We start from the raw sequence: 13,616 nt of genomic DNA on the forward strand, positions 1-13,616 counted from the left end.
TGCTGCGTTAATTTTGTGAATTGATCTTCCCAAATTCATTTCAAACGTTTTAAAATCTATTCTCATTCATTTGTAAGTAATCAAAAATATGTATAAATGAAAAAAAATATGCATTTCATGTTTGTTAAAAAAATAATTGTAATTAATTATAATCAGCATAAAAATATTTAAAAAACTGAGTTGCATTAATTTGTAAATTCTTCCTAAAAGTAGGTTAAATCCTTTTTTTGTTAATCTCATGAAATAATTTAACAATAGCATAAATTAAAAAGCTGAAATTACTTTTTAATGTAAGAATATTACACAACTAGGTGATTATAATTCAAAATAACAGTGTACATTATTTTACTACCAAAAAAAACCCCAAATGCGTTATTTCAGCTAATTCTTCCAAAAATGTTAATCATAACATATTATTTTGAAACATTTAACTCGTGAAATAATGTATTGGCTTATTCGAAATACAAAAATAAGATTTGCGTCACATGAACAATGTTGACAATTGAAAATTAATTATTTTACTGTCACATTCACGTTTCAACTTTTTTTTCCTTCATTATTTCTCAAAAATGTATGACCTCGCCTGACTGTTATAGTCTAAAAAATTAAACGTCGCACTGGAACGCTCAGGTTTGCCCAACTTCACTTTTGACTACGGCGTTGTTAAATGCTGCCCTCTATAGGGCACTCGCATACACTGCAATGAAACGAATAGGCCTCAGAATTGTCTTTATTCGATTGAAGGCACGTGTACAGTATGAATCAGTCGTGTACTTTCTTCCTGAAAAGTATGACAGTGGAAGTGCGATGTAAGGCACACTATAGTGTAGTGCGACGGGAATTGCAGAAAACAGACACTCGCTTCAAATAGTGTTGTGTCTCGAGATGCAGAAAGCAGTGGTCAGAAAATCAAACATGGACATACAAAAAAGTAATAAATAATCTCTTTAAAATTGGTAAACTAATAACCATTATTTTGCTGTTGTGAGCTGTGACTTAATTTAGTTCTACGTTTGCATTATATATTAAATGTCTAGTTTGGATTTTGTAAAACTATTTTATGTACAGGATTACACTGCTTAAATTACACGATTTAAATTTATTTTCAAACCATACAGAATCAAACCAACGTCTACACCAGAACCAGTCGCGTTTTTTTATTGTTTGTTACCTGGATAGTTATTTTTTTCAGAGCAGTTTGGTTGGCTTTTATAAAGCGAGGCAAGATATCCAACTGATTTTCATGATTTAAAATATACATATATGTATGTTTTTACATTTTTAAAACATTGATTTATTAAAAAAAAAAAAAGTCCTTCATTTCATGAGTAACACATGCGCTCAACTGGACTTGATCACCGTCCAACAACTGTTCAGCAAATCTGTCGAAAATCCGCCACCAACCTCAAAGAGGCAGTCAAAGATAATCCGAATGGTCACGAGCAACTTTCACGCTCCGTCCACGCCTCCGTGGCAACAGGAAGGATGAGGTGCGAAATGCGGCTCCACAGTCCGCCGTACTTGTCCAGGTCCATCCTGTCGAAGGCCAGAAGACGGCCGTGCGAGAGGAATTTCCTCTGGAGGTGGTCATCTACCATCTCCTCCACGGCGCTCAAAGAAGTCCCGGCTGGTATCTCCTCCTCTCCCTCCAGCAGCACGGTGAAGATGAGGAAGGTCTTCTTGTACGCCGCGTTCTCGTGGTCGCAGTAGCGATAGAAGATGAGGGTGGAGCCCGGGGGCAGCTGCTCGAAGCGGTGAATCACCGCCACGGGTTTGTCCCCTTCAAAGGCGACCTGCAGCTGGCCGTCGATGTCCAGCTTCACCTGGTCGCTATCCTCTCCGACTTTGCTGGCGCCGTCGATGTGCAGCACGGAGGCGTTGAGGGCGGAGGAGAAGGCGGAGGCCAGGTCGCGGGCCAGGCATCGCAACGTCCGGCGGCCCGCGACCCCCGCCGTCAGGATCAGACTGACGGGCTCGCTGGGCCGTTGCGTCAGGAGGTGCCTCTTCAGGTGGATCCGGCTGCGGAGCCACAGCTCGGGGCGCTGGCGAGGGAAGCGAGTCTCGACTTTTTCCAGCTGCCTGAGGAAGATGTCGATCGGCGGCGTGGCGCTCGGAGGCGGAGGCTCGGGCCAGAGAACGTGCTGCACCAAGATGGCGACGAGTGCCAATACTATGCCGACGCCAATCAGGTATCTTCTTACTGTACGGAGATTTAAGATTGATTTATTTTGAATAAATAGAGAAAATGGATGAATGACTTTGAGGTACCTCCAGGTATTCCAGTAACTCCTAAAATGGGCGTTTCCTGAGTGGCGGGGCCGATGGTCTCCACTTTAGTCCTCAGTTCATGCCTCAGCTTCTCCGTTGAGGCTTTCCGCGGTATCTGCGCGGTCTCTTTTCCCTCAGGATCCCAAATACTCGATTCTGATCAACAAGCAGTATGACTAACACCGGTTGGTGAATACTGACATCTATAAAACGTGAGGTATCGAATGTGTTGTCCGCACCTTCTAGATCATTGCGATTTGTGTCGTTAAGGACCAGGTCTTCCTGGAGACTGCCTTTCGGACCGTCTACATGATCGGGGATGGCGTCGCGCTCTGTTGCTGGCGCGGTGTCTTCCAGTGCTTCCTCATCCCCTGGTTGGTCTTCCCCAGCTACAACAGAGAGAATTTTAAATATAAGCGCAGTGGCAGTTTAATTTATCAATTTTTTTTTTTTGCACACTAAAATGAATTGGAATTCCATTCATCCTTTCCAGCCGCTCTTTATAAATCTGTGCAGCTCCTTTTGGTGTGTGCGCCTTGGCCACCAGAGCTGACTGATATACACAAAAGGGACGGACGGACACAACTGCTCAGCAAGCTGCAGTAATATTGGTTTGTTTTTTGCAGAGGGGAAAAAAAAGAATATATTCTTGAAAATAGCCGCTGCGTAACGAGTTATGACGTAGACGTCAATGCTATTCGTTAGCCATCTATACTGTTTTGATGTTTTGTTTTGGGGGGTTTTAGCATTCATCGAGTGGACTTTTCTAATGCAGAGTGATGTCGTTTTTTGTTTTAACTTTTAACACTCTTTGTTCTATATTTAATTTGACAGACAAGGTCGACCAAGAGTGGCAAGAGTTTAAAGCCTCTTTTCTGAAGGACTGTTCACCATCCGCTCGACGGTTGCTGCTTCTCAAATTTCGTCAGATCACTCCGGAGACGAGGTGACGCTGCATGCTCAATGAAATAGGTTATCGTTCGAGGCAGGAAACGCTCACCGGCAGAGTCGTCTTCTTTCCTTGTTGGGTCCTCATTGCTCTGTGAGCCTGCGGAACCGTGGTCAGACCCATCGATGTATCCATCGGGGACAAGCGCAGGGGCGCCGTTCTCCACATTTGGCTCGTCCAACTCGCCTTGACTCCACCCATCAGTCAGAATGACCGAGTTCTCCTCAGGCTGATCGCCTTCTGCAGCACAAACAAGGTGGCCATATGACCGAATACCTGTCCCATACCCCAAGGGGGGAAAAAAAGCACTGGGCTGCCAATGATTATAATGACAACATTCAGCGAAATGGTTAGTTGAATTCCGGGTCATTTTGTTTTTATTTGTTTCTATGACAGTCCACCAGAACATCGTCTCACATGAAAGCAGTCCACAGAGTAACCAAAAACAAAAAGTTGGAGACTGCTGATTTAAAGTACGATTTCTTTTTTTCATTGGCACGGGGGTACCAGTGATGGTGATGAGGTTGAAGTCTGATTGTTGACAATAAAACCTCAGCCAGTTTTACCTGAACAATATTGCTGCCTTGTGATCCTCTCATCTGTAGCCTCTTCCTTGATACCTGACAATATGACACATTGGGATTACAGTTAAACACAGTACCATTGAAAATTTTTAGCACCCACGGTGCAATGCATTACCTGCTGCTTCTGCTTCTTCTTGTTGGAGATGGAAATCTCGGTTTGGTGGGTCTTCCATAACTCAAACGGGCCCGATAAGTAGTCCTTGGTAGCGTAAAAACGGACAAACGCGTGTCACGTTACGACGACAACAACTTGCACATTGATCCACCTTGGACAACTGCTCCTTTAAGTGTCCAGAGTCCAAAGCGATTTATCCAAACGTGTTGCGTACACTCTCACCACTAAATCACACATATAGATTTATAATGAAGTAAAGTTGTATTGGGGATAGAAAACCCCAATACAAAATACAAAAATGTCTGCAAACAAGAAAAAATTGAAGTCGAATTGAATTATGTCACCAACACAAGCAAGATCCGAAAACGTGTGAGAACGAAACTAAAATGTTGAAAGCCAGTTTAGTACATTAGCAAGGATATGCTAGCACAGCTGCAATGTGAACCAAGCCACCTTGCCGTGGAAACCTGAAAAGCATGAGCGCACAAGGGCATAAATACCAGGTAGATCAATTTGAATCTCACCCCAATCACATTATCAAGAACTACAGCCGGCAACTTAATCCTGATTTGGCGTTTCGCTCACTGACAAGTCCTATTTATTTATTTTTGTCAAGTGGAACCATTGAATCGTGTTGCTGGGGGGACGACAACAACTGACGGACAGTTTCTCTTCCGCTTTTTGTGGCCTCCGCGAAATTGTTCCCCCGTAATTCCCATCCCATCTGGGCACGATGTCTGAACTCGTTGATTAATTTGTGTTTTACACATTTTCTCGGCCAAATTGAAACAGTAGATGGATCCGGAAGTTTCTGAAGATTCGGTCTCCCGGGCTCTGAGGAGATCGACGCGACGGCAGTCAACGGGAAAAAGTAATTATCGCAGTCTGAGAGGGTTAAATGACGTTAGCCTTTGATGCTAGGCCGATTTATTCTTCACAACGAGTCTGACGAGTTTTGTCCAATGGAACGTTGATTTCACTCGAGTTAATTGTGGTTGAAGACAGAAAATCCAAACAATCTTGCTTCATTGAAATTATCCTTCCCTTTATAGCTCCGATTTATGAAGCGACCCCAAGAGGTCCCATAAAAAGATCTAAAATGAGGATAGAAATGCAGGCGTCTTCTTCTTCTGTCCCAAATATGAATGGATCCAGAAATGTGGAGAATGGCTCAGAAGATGAAGGTGAGCCAACTGTATTTTCTTGGCTTCAACGATAATTAAGACTTTATACCATAACAATTCACTCTTCATGAAAAGTGCTTCAGTTGTCCAAAATATGTTTTCCAGCGTCCCCCGGCAAGAAAAGTCGACTGGAGGAGGAAGAAGAAACGTCGGGTGGCAGTGGTGACAAAAAGGAGATGGATCTCCAAAAATCAGCACTGCAAGAAAACGAAGACCAGGAAATGGATGTTGAGGAACACTCCTCATGCAGTCCGTATCGTCCAAAACTAGCACCTGGTAAGTGTTTCATGTGACACGTTCTCCACTACATTAAGTTGAGATTTTCATACATGGGCACATTTCAAATTAAGTTTACCTTTTATGCACCCAAACATAAAATACAGCCACTAAACTCCAGGAAAATGGACGGGGTAAAAAACAAACGTGACATCTTAATCAATAAATACTACCGTGCTTTACTATTATTTCAATAATAAAACACTGTATTTGAAAATTCAATAATACAATAATGTTCATTGGCGTCGACATAGTGGTGTGTTGGCAGAACAATTGTCTTATTTGTCTTGTAATTACCTTACGTGGGTGCTGGTCAAATACATTTCCTTCACGTAATGCTATGTATTTTTTGCTACTTATCAACACAAGTGTCAAAAGCTAATCAGTTCCAAACATAGCAATTAAACACTAAACTTTAATTGAAAAGAGAATCTTTTCTTGTCGATTCTTCACTTGAAATCAGTGTTGCAAAATAAAAACCACACGAAAGGCACATTTAGAATTTAACGGCAAAGAATTTAAGGGCTAAGAGGCAAATGAATTTGCACGATATTTTGTTTAAATGTTCAAAACAAATATTAAGACAACAAAAATGTTTCTCCAAAATTTGATTAACTTGTGACATATTTTGTTTTTGAGATGTTTGTTTTCTTAAGATTTTTGTAACGCCTTGCCACTCAACCCTTTTTTCTTTTTTCTTTGTTCTTTCACATATAATAGGCTACAGAGACGATGTGAATTTTTCCCCACATGTTCTGCTTGGCGAGCGCTGCCGTCCAAGTGAAAATACAGACAGCCACTTGCTGAAACGCAACGAAAGTACGATCCGTTTTTCTCTGCATTGATTTAAATGGTAAATATCCCGATGTACTCAGCCGGTTGTTTTGTTGTTTCTTCAGTCAAGGCATCATCGAAGAAAGAAACTGTCACGTTCACAAAGCCCAGTGCACCAACAGGATCTTCGGGGAACACACACAAAGTGCAAGGCCGCAAAATCACCAGCATGGCCGAGTACAAGACGAAGATGGAGGCTAAAGCCAAAAGCTCCGGTATGGTCGACATTACTAAATCCTCTTGACAGTCAAGACAAGTTTCTTGCTTTCGAGAATCGTACTCCAAATTTCTTCCAATGTGTAGGCATCTCCAGAGTCAACCACCACAGCGTCCCAAGCGTGCATGCACCCTCTGTGACATCGTACACGCTACGACACAGACCCAATGACATTCCGACCCGGAAAGCACCGGTCTCGCAGAAGAAAAACTGTACCGGTGACCGAACACTTGAGAATCCACCTGGTTGTTTGATTTCGCAGTGTTGTTATTTCTGTATTTATTTATTTATTTATTTGTCTCTTTCAGAAGTTAACAAGACACAAGGAATTGCCAGGAGATGTTCTAGAGAAACATCACGAGGTAAAAAAAAAAAAAAAAAGGTTATTTCTATGACATGAATGATGACCCTTTAAAAATAAACATGCAATCGCAATATTGAGGGGGGAAAAAAAATCACAATTACCGCATTTTCCGCACTAAAAGTCTCACCTAAAAGCCTTCCATTTTCTGAAAAGCTCACAGCGCGCCTTGTGTATTGTCATTACGGTAATATTTCGACCCCAAAATGGCTCCTTGCTCGAGACATGCTGACAACGCAGAGTTCAAACTTAAGGCGATCGGTTACGCAGTTGAACACGGAAATAGAGCAGCGGCAAGAGAGTTCAACGTTAACAAGTCAATGCTATAACTTGCTGTTGGTTAAGTGAACTGTGTCGCTGCTTTAATAAATAAGTTTTACTGACATCTGATCGTTCTGTTGGCGTTTCCTTGAGCGTCGCTCCATCTAGTGGATGCATCGTAGATTGCGTCCAATGTATGAAAAAAAATCGGCCATTCATTGAAGGCGCGCCTCATAATCCAGTGCGCCTTTTAGTGTGGAAAATACGGTAATTATTTTTTCGTAATTGCAAAGCCTTACTTGTAAGTATGCTGCTCTTTTATTTCAAATTCATCTGGATTTAAGCGTCTATGAACGCGGTCATGTGTTCTTTCAGGATTGCTTCATTATTTCTGCTGGGCAGTTTTGGTCCTGCTGCTCCTCAGCTCTGCTGTGCTGCTGCTCAACAAGGACAAGGCGATGGCGCTGTACCGGGCGTCTGCGGGTGGAGCTCGGCGTCCATCCAGGTCTGTGAGACTCGAGCCCTTCGCAGATTTTTTGTCAAAACTGGAGGCTCGCTTCCGCAGTCAGAGGCCCGAACTGTGGAAAAGGAGCAAGATCCACTTGGAGAAACACCTCAAAAGCGCCGAACCCACAGAGCCCGTCAGTCTGATCCTGACATCCGGGCGCAGCGCTGAAAAGACGCTTTCTTGCCTGGCCGAAGGCCTGGCATCCGCCTTCTCCTCTGCACTGGAGGCTTCCGTGCTCCAAATCGACGGAGCCGGCAAAGCCGGCCTGGAGAGCGACGAGGTGAAGCTGGATGTGGACGGGCTGCTGCGGACGGCCTTCGGGGGAAACCGAGCGGCGGCCGTCATCCACCGCTTGGAGGAGCTGCCGCCCGGCTCCACCCTCATTTTTTATCGCTACTGCGATCACGAACACGCCGCCTACAAGGAGGTCTTCCTGTTGTTTACGGTGCTGCTGCCCAGGGAAGAGGTCAGCGGGGAGCTCGGAGTTGTCGAGGAGATGGTTCAGGACTATCTGAAAGACAGGCTGGTGGGCCCGAGCAACCCCACGAACTTCAACGAGATGGACACGGACAAGTTTGGCGGACTGTGGAGCCGCATCTCCCACCTGGTCCTGCCCGTGGTGGCTGAGGGCGAAGTCGAGGAGGACGGATGCTGAGGTGACAGACGGGCTTTTTCACAGTTGGACCTGACCGGGTCATTCCATGTCAAATCAACCCCAAATTTCAGGTTTCATTCCAATTTTGAGGTGTTTCACACATTCTGAAGTTTCTGCAATATCACTCAGGATTTTTTTTTTTTTACTTTGAAGTACACGCAGGCAGCTGTTGTGTTTGAGGCAATTGAAGAACATCACTGTCAGGAAGTATTCTTGCATCTCTCCAACCACCCCTTGTTATTTTGTATTTATTTATTTAGTTAGTTTTAAGGGAAGTATTCACTAGCCACCATTTTAAAAGAGGAAGTCAACTCTAAACGTTTTAAATAATTCGTTCCGTGTGGCCCCGCTTTGCAGAATATGCATGAAGCCGCCGAATCCAACCGCCGTTTTTATTTATCTCAGGGGGCGGCCATTTTGCCCCTTGCTGTCGACCGAAAATGACATCACAGTTGCTCAGGATGTCGTATGATGAAACTCAGAAAAAGGGTAAGCGGTCATTGGTCGTTACCTGAGCCCTTGGGCACTGTGATGTCACATGGATTTTACCGCATGATTCATATTCTACAAACACTATTAATCAGAATGCCATGTTTAGACTCGTTGGGGTGCATAACAACATATTATGGTCAAGAACATTTTTGAGTTTGACTTCCGCTTTACAGATTTTTTTTTTTGTTGTTCTTTTGTGAAACCTTTTTTGATAGTAAAATAATTCATTGCGTGCTGAGGCTGAAATTCTTTCTTCAAGGGGTTGACAACTAAAACGTTGGGTGTCGTGATGTTTTCCCTTCCGTTTCCAACTACACCTGAAAATTTGAAGGAAAATCTCCAATGGGAAAGAAAAATTCTTGAGCTCACCTGGAATGACCCCGACGGTCCCTCGATGAGCTCATTGTTGAACTCAACTCGCGGTCCACCGGAACCAAGCTCTTATTTTTGATATGAAATCAATTCACAACGTTCACATTGATCATCGATCATTTTGTCGCAGCGCTTTCCATCACTCAAATTAGACATTTGAATCCCCTTTTCTGACACACAATTTAATTTGTGTTCCTTTTTTGCGACTGATCAGCAAGCATCCTTGTGCTCCTCTTTTGTTTTGAGTGAAAATCTGCAATTAATGCATCCAACCTCTCTCGTGACCGATAAATTCCTTTCTTAACTTCTCAATTCTTTTCATTTCTCTTTTCTTGTGTTACAAACAGACTGGTTTGCACTGGGGTTTAATCAAGATGGCTTTTATTTAAAAAAATAATGAATAAAATACACGTTATGGTTTTGTTCATAATATCTTGTATCTTAAGATTTGTTATATTTTTGTGTGAATATTGAATATATTGTCAGAATATTTCATCTTTGCAACTGCGATCTCTTACACGCTGTACAGCTTCTAACGGACTAACGTGTGCCTTTTGATAGAAAGGAAAGATGTTTTTTGAAATATGCAAAGCAAGGTGAATAATTGAGGATATCAATCCGACATAATTTCTTTTGCTGGTTTGTGCTTTTAAAATTCCCATGTTTTTGTTCGATGTCATTTGTATTACTATTTGACATTACTGAATATGTTGAATAAAGATTATTTTGATACATTTGAGTCATTTCCCCCTCCGCCCCACAGATACAAACACATTGAAAATTGCAAATCATTTTTATGGGTCACAACAAGGCAAGTTTTCATGTATTTTGAGTTATGAATATCATCATTTGGCCTGATAAGTGAAGTCTGCAAATCACTCAGACACCGTCCTAAATAAATACTTTCCGAGCATGCGCCTCATTTAATGCATCCATAGTCTCCCAATCCATTACAATAAAAGATAATATCCTAAAATTGTGTTCATATAATTTTTAAATTTATTTTCCGCAAACTTTAACCATTTCAGCAACAGCGGTTACTACAGTGGACTACAGAGCAGTTTCATGTGACGTATGCATACATTAAGTCTTACTGCGTGCACATCTTGAAAGCAGAAAACACACGCTTGTGAGTTGTAATATAGTGAAACTCCTCTACAACGAACCTACATGTGTGAAAATAACCCCTTGTGTGAAAAAATCTTCATGCATTAAGCCAGGGGTGTCAAACAGGTCCTGGAGGGCCACTGTCCTGCATGTTTTCCAAGTCTCCCTGTTGCAACACAGCTGATCGAAATGAACAGGTTCAATGTCAGGCTTCTGCAGAGCTTGCTGATGATCTGATCATTTGAATCAGGGGTGTTGCAAGTTGCAACAGGGAGACTTGGAAAACATGCAGGACCTGAGTTTGACACCCCTGCATTAAGCCATTCCCTCTTTTCTGCTTCCCCCCCACAACGAAAATCGCCCCCCCCCCCGTTGCGGAATACGAAATCTTTTTCTCCACCCCTCGCAATGACGTTCACTACAACGAAAACAAGCCTTCCGCAAAAATCAAATCCAACCTCAGTATGCCACAGCGACCTCTGCTGCTTCGTTCGGAAACGGCAACAGCATCCACCACCACACTGCTTTACACATGCGCCGAGGACTGAGGAGGCAATTAAGAATGCTCGTCTTTGTCATCAACAGTGACGTCATTAAGATGCGCACGCATCTTGGAGGGTTAATATCTATTTCATACCATTATTTTTTTCAATGCATTTTATTGTGGAATAACACCCCCCCCCCAAAAAAAAAGTTAAACAGCACAGTAGTTATCCAACTTGTTCATTTTTATACAATTGTACACCCTACCCCAAATTGCCTAAACCTAACTCTGACTACACGCTTAAACTAACCCTTACTCCTAAAATAAAACGTCACACTTGCCCGACCGAGCCCGTGGCGAACCCTCACCAATCATATTCCATGACACTAAACCGTTAATTCTAACAACCACACTAATACATTGATCCCTGCGAGATCAAATTTTGCATCCTCCCCTGGCGTGTCTCAACAGGGATTGGTCCTCTGAACAATTTACATAACATTGTCTTCAGGTGGCCCCTGAACTTCACACCTACCAGCGCGTAAAAAAACGGGTTGAGGCAGCAGTGGGAGAAGGCAACGAGCCGGCACACATAGAACGCGTAATCGAGTCGGATACTTACGTCGCAGTCTTCAAAAGGTGGAAGCAACTTGTTCGCTAAAAGTCTCAAAAAGATCACCAAATTGTACGGCACCCAGCCCAGGAAGAAGGCCACCACGATGCACAGGACGAGTTTCACCGCACGGCTCTTTGTGTGCGATCTGGTTCTCGCTATTCTGCCCAGTATTTTGCAGTAGCAAAACGCCATGACCGCCAAGGCGACCAAAAAGAAGAGGTTCTGTTGGGAAACGCCAACCGTTGCCCACAGGTCGTCCTCATATTCGCAGCCCAGGGAGGGTTTGTCCTTTTGTGGGATGGAGACGATGTTACTGAAAAGTAGGGAGGGCATGGCCGCTCCGATGCTGACGATCCACAGCAGGATGGACACCAGAACCCCCACGGTTGTGGATTTTGGTCTCAGGTCGGAGAGCGGGCGGACCACGGTCAGATACCTGTAGACGGTCATGACGGTCAGGAAGAGCACGCTGCTGTAAAAGCCGATGAAGAAGACAAAAGTGACGATTTTGCAGAGGGCGGCGTGGAAGAGCCAGCCCCTCATGTGGTAGATGGCCCAGAAGGGGAGTCCGCTGGTGAAAACCAGGTCCGACACAGCCAGATTGAGAATGAGAATGTTGGTTAGGGACTTGAGGTTCTCGTACAAAGCCAGGATGACGAGGACCAGGAGGTTTCCGATGAGGCTCAGTGTGATCACAAACGAGAAGAAAACGGGAACCACAATGGAGCCGAATTGGACCACCTTGCCTTTTTCGCATGCTTCATCTTCATACTCGTAGTCATAGGAAATGTCAGTGACATTCATTGTCGTGCCTGGAAACAATTGCAGTTGTCGTTTTGAGTAAAATGGAATAAACGGAAGGGGAAAAAAAAGACCCGAACTACAAAATTTCCAACAGGACTTTAGCTATTAAAATGTTTTAATTATAGTTCATGCTACAGACTATTCCCAGCGATTAATCGAATAGAATTGGATGATGAATGACGTGGATATGACGTGACGACATTATTGTTGTCCTCTTTCATGAAATAATACCTGTGACGGTGTGTGTGTGTGTGCGTGTGTGTGTGTGTGTGAAGAATGTTGCTTAAATGCCAATTCTAATGAAACCAGGAAATGTCTTCGTCCATTCATGCGTCAAACACCTGTTGTGGATTTTGCTATCCAGCTCGTTGTTAGACAACAAGTTGTACAAAAAGTGCTGAAATATTTAAGATTTGGACATGTACATTCACAAGTTTACAGGTGAAATGAAGTTCACTTGTAAAGGTTCCAGTGCATTTAGGTTTTACCCTAAAATGTACTCGAATGTCTCATATCACGAACCTTAGTACATTTACACACTCCATCTTAAAATAATTTAAAAATGATAAAGTTATTATAAATATGAAGCAAAACACAAATCTACCTGAAGTTGTTATGACTGTTGTGTTGTTCGCTGTTCACTCTTGGTCATTCTAAGGGTACTTTGAGGCTGCATCACATTTATTGTCATTACAGCGGGTATTTCCTCTTTTGCTTTAGTGGGTCAACCTGTTATGCTATCACATTATGGACCAACATACTGTAGATAGATCTAGAAGGAGAATATTAAGTAGATTTAAGCGAATGAATGATGGTAACATGGATTCATGAATAAAAAGTGTTCCAAAAAAGTAAGGATAGAGGTTAGGATGCAAGATTAAAAACAGGTCTGAGGTGGATGTAAGGAGGTAAGTTTCAGGCAGGAAATTAGGCTTTTAAGCGATGGATGGAAGGATGTATGGGAGAATTCAGTCAGAAATGAGGAAAAGATGTCTGGAAAAAAGTGCGTTTGAAAAGAAGAAAGTGTGGGTAAAGGTCAGAAAAGAAGGAGGGAAAGTCAATTTCTGTGTGAAAGTAAGGATAAGTAAGGACAAAAGCAACTTTAAGGGAAGGAAGGAAGAAAGGATGTACTTAAGTCTGGAAGGAAAAGAAGTAATAAAAAAATAAAAGCTCTGTATGATTTTATTATTTTTAAAAATATATGATTTATATATATATATATATATATATATATATATATATAAATAACTAAGTAAATAAATAGCATTAAAATTGTGTGTTTCACTGAACACAGTGTTTCACTGAACGGCCTGTTATGTTCGACAAGGAGTGCAACAACAGAAAACAGCAACAGAAAACTAAGACAAGTGTTGCCTGATGCCAAAGATCACATGACGCCAGTGTTTACACTCGACCAACCTTGTTGGTCATTAGATACCGCCTACCTTCCACAAAACCATTGGTCGGGAACATAAGTCTTGGTTTGTGAGTGGATAACGGCGTGTGTCAGTCTCACCAGCTGCTCCAAG

At 42.7% G+C, this 13,616-nt stretch overlaps 3 protein-coding genes and 1 long non-coding RNA gene across 5 annotated transcripts; 2 read left to right on the forward strand and 2 right to left on the reverse strand.

Moving 5' to 3' along the window:
* Nucleotides 1-716: 716 nt before the first annotated feature.
* LOC147202690 (torsin-1A-interacting protein 1-like) lies at nt 717-4,587 on the reverse strand. Its single transcript, XM_086115651.1, has 7 exons — nt 4,441-4,587; nt 3,917-4,000; nt 3,784-3,837; nt 3,269-3,457; nt 2,508-2,657; nt 2,269-2,424; nt 717-2,200 (listed from the first exon to the last, which is right to left on the reverse strand). Exons 2-7 carry the CDS (start codon nt 3,972-3,974, stop codon nt 1,437-1,439), a joined length of 1,371 nt encoding a protein of 456 aa, XP_085971777.1. The 5' UTR covers nt 3,975-4,000; nt 4,441-4,587; the 3' UTR covers nt 717-1,436.
* Nucleotides 2,652-3,827, forward strand: LOC147202691 (uncharacterized). Its single transcript, XR_015101379.1, has 3 exons — nt 2,652-2,870; nt 3,103-3,473; nt 3,614-3,827. It is a non-coding gene; the product is annotated as an uncharacterized LOC147202691 (long non-coding RNA).
* LOC147202692 (uncharacterized) lies at nt 4,573-9,808 on the forward strand. 2 transcript variants are annotated; one of them, XM_086115648.1, is made up of 8 exons: nt 4,574-4,787; nt 4,969-5,100; nt 5,206-5,376; nt 6,097-6,195; nt 6,276-6,425; nt 6,514-6,645; nt 6,736-6,789; nt 7,425-9,808. In XM_086115648.1, exons 1-8 carry the CDS (start codon nt 4,712-4,714, stop codon nt 8,210-8,212), a joined length of 1,602 nt encoding a protein of 533 aa, XP_085971774.1. In that variant the 5' UTR covers nt 4,574-4,711; the 3' UTR covers nt 8,213-9,808. The 2 variants fall into 2 exon arrangements, with proteins under 2 accessions (XP_085971775.1, XP_085971774.1); XM_086115649.1 differs by lacking the exon at nt 4,969-5,100 and having other exon boundaries at nt 4,573-4,787.
* Nucleotides 9,809-9,976: 168 nt separating this feature from the next.
* Nucleotides 9,977-12,771, reverse strand: xcr1a.1 (chemokine (C motif) receptor 1a, duplicate 1). Its single transcript, XM_086115652.1, has 2 exons — nt 12,692-12,771; nt 9,977-12,095 (listed from the first exon to the last, which is right to left on the reverse strand). Exon 2 carries the CDS (start codon nt 12,085-12,087, stop codon nt 11,080-11,082), a length of 1,008 nt encoding a protein of 335 aa, XP_085971778.1. The 5' UTR covers nt 12,088-12,095; nt 12,692-12,771; the 3' UTR covers nt 9,977-11,079.
* Nucleotides 12,772-13,616: the final 845 nt, after the last annotated feature.

The sequence above is a fragment of the Hippocampus guttulatus genome, chromosome 7 (assembly GCF_054856545.1).
Source record: "Hippocampus guttulatus isolate MCC_2025c chromosome 7, RoL_Hgut_1.0, whole genome shotgun sequence".
NCBI classification, from domain to species: Eukaryota; Metazoa; Chordata; class Actinopteri; order Syngnathiformes; family Syngnathidae; genus Hippocampus; species Hippocampus guttulatus.

Excerpts from the sequence above, each read along its gene's own strand:
- LOC147202690 (XM_086115651.1), bottom strand. The coding sequence starts at position 3,974 with ATGGAAGACCCACCAAACCGAGATTTCCATCTCCAACAAGAAGAAGCA. Across the intron at positions 3,838-3,916 it reads AGAAGAAGCAGAAGCAGCAG|GTATCAAGGAAGAGGCTACA; the intron begins GTAATGCATTGC and ends TCATATTGTCAG. Across the intron at positions 2,425-2,507 it reads AAATCGCAATGATCTAGAAG|AATCGAGTATTTGGGATCCT; the intron begins GTGCGGACAACA and ends CTTGTTGATCAG.
- LOC147202692 (XM_086115648.1), top strand. The coding sequence starts at position 4,712 with ATGGATCCGGAAGTTTCTGAAGATTCGGTCTCCCGGGCTCTGAGGAGA. Across the intron at positions 6,646-6,735 it reads GCAGAAGAAAAACTGTACCG|AAGTTAACAAGACACAAGGA; the intron begins GTGACCGAACAC and ends TGTCTCTTTCAG. Across the intron at positions 6,790-7,424 it reads TTCTAGAGAAACATCACGAG|GATTGCTTCATTATTTCTGC; the intron begins GTAAAAAAAAAA and ends GTGTTCTTTCAG.
- xcr1a.1 (XM_086115652.1), bottom strand. The coding sequence starts at position 12,087 with ATGAATGTCACTGACATTTCCTATGACTACGAGTATGAAGATGAAGCA.